The 15,065-nt window shown below is 40.5% G+C and overlaps 1 protein-coding gene across 2 annotated transcripts in view; it reads left to right on the top strand.

Annotated features, from left to right (window-relative positions):
- The first annotated feature begins 11,209 nt into the window (after positions 1-11,209).
- The window catches only part of LOC126334970 (tuberin), a 315,576-nt gene continuing 311,720 nt past the window's right edge, over positions 11,210-15,065 (top strand). Inside the window, exons 1-2 of one of the 2 annotated variants that reach the window (XM_049997757.1) lie at positions 11,210-11,566; positions 11,652-11,788. In XM_049997757.1, coding sequence (XP_049853714.1) covers positions 11,491-11,566; positions 11,652-11,788 — 213 coding nt within the window. In that variant the 5' untranslated portion in view covers positions 11,210-11,490. The remainder of the gene's footprint in view (positions 11,567-11,651; positions 11,789-15,065) is intronic. The other variant, XM_049997758.1, reaches the window with a different exon arrangement.

The following is a 15,065-nucleotide window of genomic DNA, read 5'->3' as shown; positions in this document are numbered from 1 at the left end:
ACCAGGGGCGGACTCTCGCTGGCATAATAAGTCGTGTCAAACAAGCAGTTCGGAAGACGCCCAATGAAACTGTACAAGAAATTCTAGAGAAATGTGCCACATTCTTTCAAAATCCGAGTCAGCAACTTTGGACGAGACAAGAGTTTAACTAACTCTATAATGATCCTCTCCTCGTAGTTCTGCCAGTTGAAACGGCAATGCAGCCATCATTATGCAACAAGCGAAGTTTGGTTGATGTTGGAGGATGAGACATATCAAAAATTAATAAGGGACCCAACTTCCAGAATAATGAAGAAGACATTGGAGTTTCTCAAGAGATCTCCACTGGGAGAGAATATAATTAAAAATCTCCTCTCTCGGGCGCCTCGATCCCTTGCATTGTATGGTCTTCCAAATGTTCACAAGAAGACCACATCTCTATGTCCCATCATGAGCACCACTGGCTCGCCAACTTACAGATTCCTGAAGAATCTGGCAAGCCTCCTTACTGTGCACAATCGTCACTGTGTACTGTGTGCCCCACATCAAGAACATAACCGAGTTCATCAGTTGAATTAAATTCTTGTAACTTTGAGAAGGAGATGTTGTGGTCGTCTTTGATCTGGTGTCACTATTCACTCACATTCACATCAAAGATTCTATAGATCTGTTCTCACAGTTATTTGACCACACTGTCGTGGATTTATTTAAGCACACTCTGGTGTCATCGTATCTTTTGTATGATGGATAATATTTTAGACCGTGTCATGAGGAGGAGCCCATTACCTCCAGTTAAAACCATCCTCTTTGGGGAGCGCTTTCAAGATATTACCCTGGCCACAGCTCCTGAAAAACCTAGTTGCTTTCATCATTACATCGGCAACACATTCCTTGTCTGCTTTCATGAATGCGAAAAGCTGGCGAAAGTCTGGGACCATATCAACAACATCTCTGACGACAACAAGTTCACGATGGAGGTAGAGACAGATGGTGCTTTGCCACTACTTAACGTCCTCGTCCACCATAAAGCAAATGCCTGTCTCAGCCACAGTGTTTACCAGAAGCCCACCCAAACTAGCTGATATCTGCACACTAACAGATATCACCATCTGTCGCAGAAACATTCTGTTTTGAGGATCTTGGTAAATTGAGCAGATACTCTCTCAGACGATGAAAACTTGCCCAAGGAACTGAGCTGCTCACGAAAAGTATCGAGGGACAACGGCTACAACAACAGCCAGATTTCGTAAGGCATTTTTCCGAAGACATCTAAACAGAAGCACCCCAATGAAGACCCCGAAGAAGCTTGCCTTTTTGCCTGTAACACGAATGATCAACTGGCTCCTTAAAGGGGCATAAAATCGATTGGCGCTTAAGGGTTATAGCAAAAATTCGATAACTCATGAGGCTTGTGAAAGACGATGTAGGCCTCACAAGGCCAGGAGTATACAAAATACCATGTGGGTATGGACAGTTTTGTCTCGGACAGACTGTGCTTACTGCTAAACAGCGTTATGTAGAACACAAGAGAAGCCTTTACCTTCAGTATTCTGAGAAATCTTCAGTAGCAGACCATCCTGTGGAAAATGGATATCGTGCTGCATTCGATGAGACATTTGTTACTGCATGGGCTAACAGTTTCTGAGATAGCATAATAAAAGAAGCGACCGAGATAAATTTGTGACAACATGCTCAATAAAGACAGAGGCCTGCTGCTGAGCATGGCTTGTTACCCAACCTTCAGAAGGTTGAAGTGTGTGAAGCGGGCACACACTGGAAACATTACCTTATATGGCACTAGAGCGAGAATCAGTGACGTCACACAGGTACGCAGCTGTATAAGAATGGTAGCAGCAAACAAAAGACAGTCACCACTTGACAGTCGCTGAGTAGTTCTTGGCCAAAAGCTCATGGATTTTAAACCACTTGACATTGCTGGAAGCTCGACAGAATCTTATCAGCAAACCTCTCTGCACACACACACACACACATACACACACACACACACACACACACACACACACACACACAGAGAGAGAGAGAGAGAGAGAGAGAGAGAGAGAGAGAGAGAGAGAGAGAGAGAGACATATAGCAGTAGGATCTTTATCATTCTTTCCATATCATGTGACCGCAGTTTACAATATTATCTTTTTTGCACAACAGACACAGATGTATGCATCAGCGTACTCTGCTTATCAATTTACAACAATTAATCTTGTTAAAAAAAACATTTACTGTTTAGCTACAGCCATAATTTACTACTGTAGTTTTTTGTGTAAAATATTTTAAATTTTATTTTATTTGAAATTTTCTAAATTAAAAGATATTTACAATTTATTTGACATCACAATGAAATTGTGTTGTATCATATTCTCCTTCTTCATACTAACGAATACTTAGTTACACTGTAAGAACATCTACTGAGGAGACAGTTGTGCATAGATCCTTAAATTTTACAGTCTGTTTCACTTACAATCTATACAAATTTTCCACAATCACTGTTTATTACAATAATAATATACACATTTAGGTTTTAACTTGATGGATACTCACCTGAAGCATAATAACACTTCTGCAGCAGGTAGGTAAAACTAAAAGAACTGTTGGATAATGTTGTCAGTCCCATAAAAACGGCTCCAATTTATACAAAATTCAGTCTTGCCGCAATAGGACAGAAGGAAACGCGAAAATAAAACACATGGATTATTTGGATCTCCAAGAAAGAACATTAAGGATTTTGAAAGGAAGGCCATCGTTATAGACAGCTATGAAAATCGGTAATGCTACAAACGATGGGGGACTTATACATCGATCAAAAGAATAGTGCCAACATTTCGGAAAATACTTATTGCAGTCAAACAGAAAAATCACTTTACCTTAGCAGAAAATTATTTTGCACAAGACACTTCGCGAAATGACATTTGTCTGGAGGAGATTTCTAAGCGAAAGAAAGATTCTGATAAAAAGATCTGTTGTAATTGACTGGCGATGCAAATATTTGTAATAAATAAGGAAATTAAGATAGGGAGCATGCCAGAAAGTTCTTTTGTATCGACAGAACAACTAATTACTTTTAGAAAATATTGTTTGGGTACTGACATTGATGGCATCAAGGACAGTGTTCGTGGGAGCAACAGGATTATTGTGGTGAATATTGAATCTAATGCTGGCTTTATTTATTAGTCTGCAACAATGTTATCGTCTTCAGAATATTCCCCATTATGTATTATGCACTTATGTCAGCGCTTTTCCAAAATGTGAAACACTTCTGGAACTCTATCTTTGGCACAGCTTTTAGTACTGTTAGACGCGTTTTCAACCTCATCTGTGCTTCCAAAAGAGTGCCCTCTACAGTTTTATTTATTTTGGGGAAAAAATAACGTGACATAGAGCCAATATGGGGGCTAGGGCATTATTACAGTGTTGTTTTCGGGTAAAACTTCACGAACATACAACGAAATGTGGGTATGTGCATTATAGTGGTGCAAAAACCATGACTTTTTCCACCACAAATCCACACTTTTTTCGGATTGCTTCAGCAAATGACGTTGAACTTGTAAGTAATACTCCTTATGTTCGTTTCACCTTGTGACAAGAACCCATGGTACACTGTAATGTTAGAACCACATAGTCTTCACATTTGATCGCACTTGTCGAGCTATTATCGGTTTTCGTGATCCAAGATTCTTCCACTGGGACGAGTGAGTCTTAGTTTCAACGTCATATCAGTTAACTCATAATTCGTCATCTCGTTTCATTGTAATTGGAGTCACAAACGATGGGGGTCGAGTTTAGACTCATTCTACGCACCTACATCATTCATTCGCCAAAAAATGCTCAAATATATGTGAATTCCTATGGGACAAAACTGCTGAGATGATCGGTCCCTAGTCTTACACACTACTTACTCCGATGGGAGGGGCCGCACAGCCCATGACATGACGCCTCAAACCGCGCAGCCACACCAACAGCCAATGAGTGTTCAGTAGTGTTCTGAGCGGACTGGTGTGAATGCCGCATCAAATGCGAGCATTTAACTTGATCGTAGTGACGTAGTGAATTTTTAATCCATTTGTTGCAAGATGTCATGGTCAAAGGTTGTGGTAAGTGACAAATTCTCCACAAACAAGTCAGAGACATAATTTGCAGAATATACAACTTACATGAAGCACGAAGCACATGTGTGCAAGTTCAGTTACTGTCACTTGGAACTGGCAACAATGCAATACCCCGTCTGTTTCTTGACCTGCGCGAACTTCCATTATTTGTGGATCGGACTAGAGTGGCTCCTGAGTAACTTGAATTGGCCTCTATTTTTGTTCAAAATTAAGCAATTTCGAGTACTTTTATTCGAAACACTTTCATGATATGTGCCAGTTGATAGGCCAACACCATCACCGATTTCTCTAGAATGAGATTTTCACTCTGCAGCGGAGTGTGAGATCATATGAAACTTCCTGGCAGATTAAAACTGTGTGCCAGACCAAGACTCCAACTTCGGACCTTTGCCTTTCGCAGGCAAGTGCTCTACCAACTGAGCTACCCAAGCACGACTCACGCTCCGTCCTCACAGCTTTACTTCTGCCAGTATCTCGTCTCCTACCTTCCAAACTTTACAGAAGCTCTTCTGCGAACCTTGCAGAACTAGCACTCCTGAAAGAAAGGATACTGCAGAGATATGGCTTAGCCACAGCCTGGGGATGTTTCCAGAATGTGATTTTCACTCTGCAGCGGAGTGTGGGCTGATAGTAGCTCAGTTGGTAGAGCACTTGCCCACGAAAGGCAAAGGTCCCGAGTTCAAGTATTGGTCTGGCACACAGTTTTAATCTGCCAGGAAGTTTCATATTAGCACACACTCCGCTGAAGAGTGAAAATCTCATTCTGGAAACATTCCCCAGGCCGTGGCTAAGCCATGGCTCCGCAGTATCCTTTCTTTCAGGAGTGCTAGTTCTGCAAGGTTCGCAGGAGAGCTTCTGTAAAGTTTGGAAGGTAGGAGACAAGATACCGGCAGAAGTAAAGCTGTGAGGACGAGGCGAGAGCCGTGTTTGGTCGCTCAGTTGGACAGCCGGCACGGTAGCTCAGTGTGTTCGGTCAGAGGGTTAGCTACGCTCTGTAACAAAAAAAAACTGAATGAACGGATCAACGAACTACCTGAACGAATGTCCTGAGACGTCCGCGCTGAACATATACAACGAACAAAATAGAGCAAAATGAGATCAACAAAGAGGTAAAAAAAAAAGATGGTGGAGCACTTGCCCACGAAAGGCAAAGATCCCGAGTTCGAGTCTCGGTACAGCACACAGTTTTAATCTGCCAGGAAGTTTCACCGATTTCTCTGTTTATGATTTGGCGATCTACCATAGTCATTTTTTTCACTTTCTTCATTGGTTGGTGTGATGAGGTGTACAGGAGGCTCGTCATTCTTAACGTCCTCATGGCTTTATTCTAAATTGTCACGCCACCTGCAAACCCTTGTTTTACGTATTGCAGGTTTACCAAAAATAACATTCAACATTTCTGAAACTTCGGTGCATTTTATTCCATCATTATAGCAAAATTTAATACAGCTTCTCTAATCTGTTTTTACTTCAAATAAATAATCGCTGATATCATTTAAACACTTGTAAACAGCTAGACTAAATATACAATACACCTAATACTACATAGATACTTTTCAGATATGTTCACAACATAAAGATCAAAAAGAGGTGCGAATCACGCAAATACAACATGCGAAACTACAAATTCCTCTTTACTTTTTTAACACTCTTCATTTAGCAAGAATTCATACATTTCAATGTAGACCTTCAAAGAAATTTTCTGCCTTCTAGTAGAAACACAAAACAAGAATAAGCTTCTAACTATACAGATCAATTGCGCCATATGGTGGTCAAAGTTCTATAGGAACATATCCACCATTTTAGAAGAAGTCAGAGGAACATGCATTCAGATGAACAGGCGTTTGGTACTATATTTTTAGTAGTAGACATAGGAATCCTAACTTCCATTCATACGTTACTATAATTTTTTATTTTTTATTTTGCACATCTAGTTCCACAGGACCAAATTGAGCAGCAAATCTCCATGGTCATGGAAAGTATCAGTGCATGAAATTACAACACAAAAGTAATAACAGATAAAGTAATGTGTCTGTGAACCCAAAAAGACAAACCATAAGTTTATCGAAACACAATCAACAATATAACACAGGAATCAGGTGACTTTTTCAAGGAACTCCTCAACAAAATAGGAGTGACCGATGAGGAAACTCTTCAGTTTCGATTTGAATATGAGTAGATTACTGCTAAGATTACTGAAAATGGATGCAACAGTATAAGCACACCTTTCTGCACAGGAGTCAAGGAAGTGCAGTCTAAATGCAGATTGGATTTCTGTCTAGTATTAACTGCTAATTCTTGGGACTAATCTGATATTATTAAAAAGAAATGGCAGTAAAGAATATATATATATATATATATATATATATATATATATATATATATATATATATATATATATATATATATATATTGAGAGGCCAATATCAAAATACCCAGATTAATGAACAGTGGTCGACAAGAAGTTCGCAAACTTGCTAGAATGGGCCATTTTTGAGCCAAAAATGTCCTTTGAGAATGGAAAAGTCACCCCAAAATATAAGACCAAACGTCATAAGCAAATGAAAATAAGCAAAGTAGACTACTTTTCATGATGAACTATCTCCTACTTCAGATACCATTCGAATAGTAAAAATGGCGGCATTAAGTCTTTGTACAAGATCCTGAATGTGGCCTTTCCACGACAGTTTACTATCTATCTGAACACCTAGAAATTTGCGCTGCTCAGTTTCGCTAATCATATGCTGATTCTGTGAAATTAAAATGTTGGTTTTTGTTGAATTGTATGTTAGAAACTCTAAAAACTGAGTCTTACTGTGATTTAGCAGTAGTTTATCAACACAGTCAAACGCCTTAGTTAAATCAAAAAGATACTTAGCATTCTAAACCTTTTGTTTAACCAATCCAGTGTCTCACAGAGAAAAGAGAATATAGCATTTTCAATTGTTTAACCACTTCTAAAACCAAACTATACATTTTACAGCAAATTACGTGAAACAAAATCATTAATTATCCTAAATACTTTAGCAAAAAATGATGCTATAGAAATGGGTCTATAACTGTGTACATTATCCCTGTCTCCTTTTTTATAAAGTGGCTTTATTACTAAGTTAATCATTCAGGAAACTGACCATTCTAAGTATAGGGCTAGCATGTGCAACACAGTACTTTAATACACTGATAGGCACTCCTTCATATCCATGACGGCCCTTGGTCTTCAGTGATCGAAAGACTTGCACCAGGCGAACGGTCTACCCGACGGGAGGCCCTCGTCACACGACATCTCATTTTCATTATTGATTCGATCTCCCCCTTGTCAGTATCACAGAGGAGTATTCCAATCTCGGAAATGCATTTTCTGAGAAAGTTATATGATTCCCTTAGTTTTTATTTAATTCACCAGTAGTGCTCAGAAAGTGATTGTTAAATACTGTACATATATCTGACTTCTCAGTAGCAGAAATATTTTTACTATGAAGTGACTTTATATTGCCAACCTTGTGCTGCTGACCAGACGCTTCCTTCACAACTGACTATATGGGTTTAATTTTGTCTTGTGAATTAGCTATACTATTTGCGTACCACATACTTTTTGTTTTCCTAATAATACACTCCTGGAAATTGAAATAAGAACACCGTGAATTCATTGTCCCAGAAAGGGGAAACTTTATTGACACATTCCTGGGGTCAGATACATCACATGATCACACTGACAGAACCACACGCACGTAGACACAGGCAACAGAGCATGCACAATGTCGGCACTAGTACAGTGTATATCCACCTTTTGCAGCAATGCAGGCTGCTATTCTCCCATGGAGACGATCGTAGAGATGCTGGATGTAGTCCTGTGGAACGGCTTGCCATGCCATTTCCACCTGGCGCCTCAGTTGGACCAGCGTTCGTGCTGGACGTGCAGACCGCGTGAGACGACGCTTCATCCAGTCCCAAACATGCTCAATGGGGGACAGATCCGGAGATCTTGCTGGCCAGGGTAGTTGACTTACACCTTCTAGAGCACGTTGGGTGGCACGGGATACATGCGGACATGCATTGTCCTGTTGGAACAGCAAGTTCCCTTGCCGGTCTAGGAATGGTAGAACGATGGGTTCGATGACGGTTTGGATGTACCGTGCACTATTCAGTGTCCCCTCGACGATCACCAGAGGTGTACGGCCAGTGTAGGAGATCGCTCCCCACACCATGATGCCGGGTGTTGGCCCTGTGTGCCTCGGTCGTATGCAGTCCTGATTGTGGCGCTCACCTGCACGGCGCCAAACACGCATACGACCATCATTGGCACCAAGGCAGAAGCGACTCTCATCGCTGAAGACGACACGTCTCCATTCGTCCCTCCATTCACGCCTGTCGCGACACCACTGTAGGCGGGCTGCACGATGTTGGGGCGTGAGCGGAAGACGGCCTAACGGTGTGCGGGACCGTAGCCCTGCTTCATGGAGACGGTTGCGAATGGTCCTCGCCGATACCCCAGGAGCAACAGTGTCCCTAATTTGCTGGGAAGTGGCGGTGCGGTCCCCTACGGCACTGCGTAGGATCCTACGGTCTTGGCGTGCATCCGTGCGTCGCTGCGGTCCGGTCCCAGGTCGACGGGCACGTGCACCTTCCGCCGACCACTGGCGACAACATCGATGTACTGTGGAGACCTCACGCCCCACGTGTTGAGCAATTCGGCGGTACGTCCACCCGGCCTCCCGCATGCCCACTATATGCCCTCGCTCAAAGTCCGTCAACTGCACATACGGTTCACGTCCACGCTGTCGCGGCATGCTACCAGTGTTAAAGACTGCGATGGAGTTCCGTATGCCACGGCAAACTGGCTGACACTGACGGCGGCGGTGCACAAATGCTGCGCAGCTAGCGCCATTCGACGGCCAACACCGCGGTTCCTGGTGTGTCCACTGTGCCGTGTGTGTGATCATTGCTTGTACAGCCCTCTCGCAGTGGCTGGAGCAAGTATGGTGGGTCTGACACACCGGTGTCAATGTGTTCTTTTTTCCATTTCCAGGAGTGTACTTTTAAGCAATTTGCAGGAATTTGTTTGTAATGGACTGCTGTAGCTTGATTGTGACTACTTCTAACATTTTGATTTAAGTCCCACTTTGTTCTACATGATGTCCTTATTCCACTAGTCACCCACCCATGGTGCCTTTCACTGCTAGTACCCTATTTAGAACCTTTTAATGGAAAGCATTATATTTGTCATTTGTGTTATCAGCTATGAACATTCTGCCACTCTTGTTCCTTAATGAGGTTTAAAAAATCTCTGTTGCCACTGGGTTAGCTTTTCTACGTAGTTTGTAACTATATATGTCATTTTTTGAGTACAAAAACCTTTTAGTGTTGAAATTTGTGCATCATGGTCTGAAAGGCCATTCACCCTTTTACTAACAGTATGGCCATCTATTAATGAAGAATGAATAATAATACTGTCTATGGCTGTGCTACTGTCCCTTTGCACCCTGGCTGGAGAAAACACTGTCTGCATTAGATCATATGAGTTTAGGAGATCTTCCAACATCCTTTTTCTTGCACAATCACATAGAAAATTAATATTGAAGTCACCACATATATGGTGTTTCAGAAGTGACAGTCAATATTCAGGGATATGACAGGAATAATCATTCTACACAAAAAAGTCAAGTACACATGGGCCTAAAACGCATATCATAAGAGCTATGGGTAGTTCCTAATCTTCGATATTGTGAAGCAGTTCTCTTCTACTACAAGCTCTTTACTTCCCATATATTGGAAAGTGGTAGTATGGACGAAAACAAGAAAAAAATGATGAGTAAATGTGCTCTAAAATGCATACCTTAACAGCTATTAGCACTTGCTCATAACTTTTAAGGTATGCATTTTAGAGCACATGTTTACTGGACATTTTTTTCTTGTTTTGGTCCATTCTACCATTTCCTAAAATATAGAAAACAAGGAGCTTGCAGTAGAAGAGATTTGTTTCACAACATTGAAGATCAAGAATATCTCATAGCTCTTCAGGTATACGTTTTAGAGCCCATGTTTGCTTGACTTTTTTTTTCGAATAATCATTCATGTCATATCCCTGAATATTGACCATAACTTTTGAAACACCCTGTCTAATTAATTTTGGGTACTTCCTATCAAGTGAACCAAGAACTTTCTCTAGCTTGAGCAGAAATGCTCTGAAGTCAGATTTAGGGGACCTATAAACAATAACAATTAGAATTTTTTTACCAAATTCAACTGCCCCTATAAATTATTCAAATAACTGTTCAGTGCACTACCGTGACAAATCTACGGACTCAAATGGAATACTGTTTTTTTGCGTTCATAGCCACTGCCCACTCGGAAAAGAATTCCTTGAAAAACAGCCAGCTAATCTGTATCCTGGTAAAGGAAGCCTCTGAATTGTCAAATTATTTAAGTGGTGCTCCGATATACCAATAATGTCAGAGTCAACATCTATAAGCAGTTCACTAACTTTATCTCTAATACCTCTTATATTCTGATGAAATATGACAATTCCTTCTCTACTTGGATACCTAAGCTCCTCTGAAGGTGATTCCTTTGTTAGAGGGACTATCAGTTTACCATCTTTTTATTTCGTATAGTATTAAAGCATTTACCTAAAAATAAATTTTGCCCGGACGCATCTGCACAATGGATCGCCGCAGTTTTAAGCCGCAAGCACGGCAGAGCAGGTGCAACTTCAGGAAAAAGTGTGTAGAAGCGCCTTGTGACGTAGCTGGGTGGGCGGAGGGGGAACTCGGTCGCTTGCTCATGAGTTTTCAGTTTATCGATAGACTTTACTCCACAAGATTGTAAATCGCCTCCGGGAAAGAACACTCTTCCCTTCCCAGAAAATAAACTGTCCGTATTCACTTCACCAAAAACCTAAGCAAACGTTGCTGTGCGTTTATTTGTGCCATCTTGCTAGAAACATTGCTCTCACTCTAATTAGGATTACTTATAAGTGTTTGTACTAGTTTTATTATTAAATAAACTTGGAAACTCAACTAGAACAGCAATGTTTATTCCCTGCTAATCAGAAATCTAATATCAAAGTATGTAGTTATATGCGGCCAAAGATGAAAAATCACCTGGATGTTAAGAATCAATGTGGACAGTTTTTCCTCGGAATAGCTTTGAGCAAGCGCTCAGTTGAGAAGTCTGAATGTTGTTGTTAGTGTTGATGGGAGGGGAATGTAGTTTTAACGATTGAAATTGAATAAAATAAGGTGGAATATTATTCTAAAGACGCAAAACTTAATATTTCAACCTTGAGAATGGAATAACTAAAGCATATGGAGAGATAGGTTTTTATTGTACAAATTTTACTTAATTCGTCTGCATTGTTTATATACTTTTTTTTGACATTTATCAATAGTTCGAAATGACGTCTAAGGACAGGGAAAAGACATTCCCAGAACGTTTCAAACAGTTCTTTCGGATGAATAAAGGTGTTTCAGGTATTGTTTAAAATGAGAAACAAACTAATGACACCGGCATTCGTGGAAACTCGTCATTTTATGACGCACGCACTGTTCTTTACAGGTAATTTGAAGAGCAGAACAGAGTTTACATTAACGCCGGAAATTGAGAAGGATCTGGGACCTGATGCACCTTTAAGCCATCGCATGAAGACTATAAGGGAACTGAGTGAAAAAGTTCGATACACTCGTCTTGAAGATGTGAGTATACAGTATTTGGAGATAGATTGGTATCTAATTGAGTGCAGTACTTGCGAAGCGTCCAAAAAGCCACTGTTACGGTAACATATAACGGATTGATCTATGGCGTCGTTAAAGTTTTATTATGGAGAACAGTTTCTTGGGCACCTAGGAAGATAGTTATTGATCGGGGGGGAAGGGGGCGGAGGCGTTGTAATACGTCTTTTACATATTAGGAACAATCTTTCAAACGTGCATGGAGAGATATAAATAATAAAAATTGCGAATTTATCAGCTCGTCCTCGTAATGGATTCATAAAGGTATTAACTGCAGCTGACAGCACACATTTCTAAGTGTAATGGTAAATTGAGTGTTGAAATAGACGTTTTGACCCTGCATCAGTAAGGAGAGAACGCGGATTTCAAAATATTTTTTTGCATGCATTCAATTATATGTCACATCTGAGACGTTCATAACAGTTGCTAGGTCCCAATACAGTTGTGGAAGCATTTGGCAAAAAAAAGTATTCAGATCTCTCGATTGTGGTGAGCAATTTACATTTGGCTCTTGTGGTCGAGCTCGAATCCTGTTTTCAGAATATGTAATGAAACTAATTATTTGTGCCTGCAATTTTTTTTTGAAGAAGTACTTTATTCAAAGTCTGTTTTAGTGCTGGATGAAAGTTTTACCTTGTGTCTTGTAGGTCCTGTATTTTCAGTATGTTGTTGTTGTTGTCTTCAGTCCTAAGACTGGTTTGATGCAGCTCTCCATGCTACTCTATCCTGTGCAAGCTGCTTCATCTCCCAGTACCTACTGCAACCTACATCCTTCTGAATCTGCTTAGTGTACTCATCTCTCGGTCTCCCTCTACGATTTTTACCCTCCACGCTGCCCTCCAATGCTAAATTTGTGATCCCTTGATGCCTCAAAACATGTCCAACCGATCCCTTCTTCTAGTCAAGTTGTGCCACAAACTTCTCTTCTCCCCAATCCTATTCAATACCTCCTCATTAGTTATGTGATCTATCCACCTTATCTTCAGTATTCTTCTGTAGCACCACATTTCGAAAGCTTCTATTCTCTTCTTGTCCAAACTAGTTATCGTCCATGTTTCACTTCCATACATGGCTACACTCCAAACAAATACTTTCAGAAACGACTTCCTGATACATATACCTATATTCGATGTTAACAAATTTCTCTTCTTCAGAAAAGCTTTCCTTGCCATTGCCAGTCTACATTTTATATCCTCTCTACTTCGACCATCATCAATTATTTTACTTCCTAAATAGCAAAACTCCTTTACTACTTGAAGTGTCTCATTTCTTAATCTAATTCCCTCAGCATCACCCGATTTAATTTGACTACATTCCATTATCCTCGTTTTGCTTTTGTTGATGTTCGTCTTATATCCTCCTTTCAAGACACTGTCCATTCCGTTCAACTGCTCTTCCAAGTCCTTTGCCGTCTCTGACAGAATTACAATGTCATCGGCAAACCTCAAAGTTTTTACTTCGTCTCCATGAATTTTAATACCTACTCCAAATTTTTCTTTTGTTTCCTTTACTGCTTGCTCAATATACAGATTGAATAACATCGGGGAGAGGCTACAACCCTGTCTCACTCCTTTCCCAACCACTGCTTCCCTTTCATGCCCCTCGACTTTTATGACTGCCATCTGGTTTCTGTACAAATTGTAAATAGCCTTTCGCTCCCTGTATTTTACCCCTGCCACCTTTAGAATTTGAAAGAGAGTATTCCAGTCAACATTGTCAAAAGCTTTCTCTAAGTCTACAAATGCTAGAAACGTAGGTTTGTCTTTTCTTAATCTTTCTTCTAAGATAAGTCGTAAGGTCAGTATTGCCTCACGTGTTCCAACATTTCGACGGAATCCAAACTGATCCTCCCCGAGGTCCGCATCTACCAGTTTTTCCATTCGTCTGTAAAGAATTCGCGTTAGTATTTTGCAGCTGTGACTTATTAAACTGATAGTTCGGTAATTTTCACATCTGTCAGCACCTGCTTTCTTTGGGATTGGAATTATTATATTCTTCTTGAAGTCTGAGGGTATTTCGCCTGTCTCATACATCTTGCTCACCAGCTGGTAGAGTTTTGTCATGACTGGCTCTCCCAAGGCCGTCAGTAGTTCTAATGGAATGTTGTCTACTCCGGGGGCCTTGTTTCGACTCAGGTCTTTCAGTGCTCTGTCAAACTCTTCACGCAGTATTGTATCTCCCATTTTGTCTTCATCTACATCCTCTTCTATTTCCATAATATTGTCCTCAAGTACATCACCCTTGTATAAACCTTCTATATACTCCTTCCACCTTTCTGCCTTTCCTTCTTTGCTTAGAACTGGGTTGCCATCTGAGCTCTTGATATTCATACACGTGGTTCTCTTCTCTCCAAAGGTCTCTCTAATTTTCCTGTAGGCAGTATCTATCTTACCCCTAGTGAGATAAGCTTCTACATCCTTACATTTGTCCTCTAGCCATCCCTGCTTAGCCATTTTGCACTTCCTGTCAATCTCATTTTTGATACATTTGTATTCCTTTTTGCCTGCTTCATTTACTGCATTTTTATATTTTCTCCTTTCATCAATTAAATTCAATATTTCTTCTGTTACCCAAGGATTTCTAGCAGCCCTCGTCTTTTTACCTACTTTATCCTCTGCTGCCTTCACTACTTCATCCCTCAGAGCTACCCATTCTTCTTCTACGGTATTTCTTTCCCCTATTCCTGTCAATTGTCCCCTTATGCTCTCCCTGAAACTCTGTACAACTTCTGGTTCTTTCAGTTTATCCAGGTCCCATCTCCTTAATTTCCCACATTTTTGCAGTTTCTTCAGTTTTAATATACAGGCCATAACCAATAGATTGTGGTCAGAGTCCACATCTGCCCCTGGAAATGTCTTACAACTTAAAACCTGGTTCCTAAATCTCTGTCTTACCATTATATAATCTATCTGATACCTTTTAGTATCTCCAGGGTTCTTCCACGTATACAACCTTCTTTCATGATTCTTAAACCAAGTGTTAGCTATGATTAAGTTGTGCTCTGTGCAAAATTCTACTAGGCGGCTTCCTCTTTCATTTCTTAGCCCCAATCCATATTCATCTACTATGTTTCCTTCCCTCCCTTTTCCTACTGCCGAATTCCAGTCACCAATTACTATTATATTTTCGTCTCCCTTCACTATCTGAACAATTTCTTTTATTTCATCGTACATTTCTTCAATTTCTTCATCGTCTGCAGAGCTAGTTGGCATATAAACTTGTACTACTGTAGTAGGTGTGG

This window comes from Schistocerca gregaria, chromosome 2 (assembly GCF_023897955.1).
Source record: "Schistocerca gregaria isolate iqSchGreg1 chromosome 2, iqSchGreg1.2, whole genome shotgun sequence".
Classification (NCBI taxonomy): domain Eukaryota; kingdom Metazoa; phylum Arthropoda; class Insecta; order Orthoptera; family Acrididae; genus Schistocerca; species Schistocerca gregaria.
This window is presented reverse-complemented; position numbering and strand designations above follow the sequence as displayed.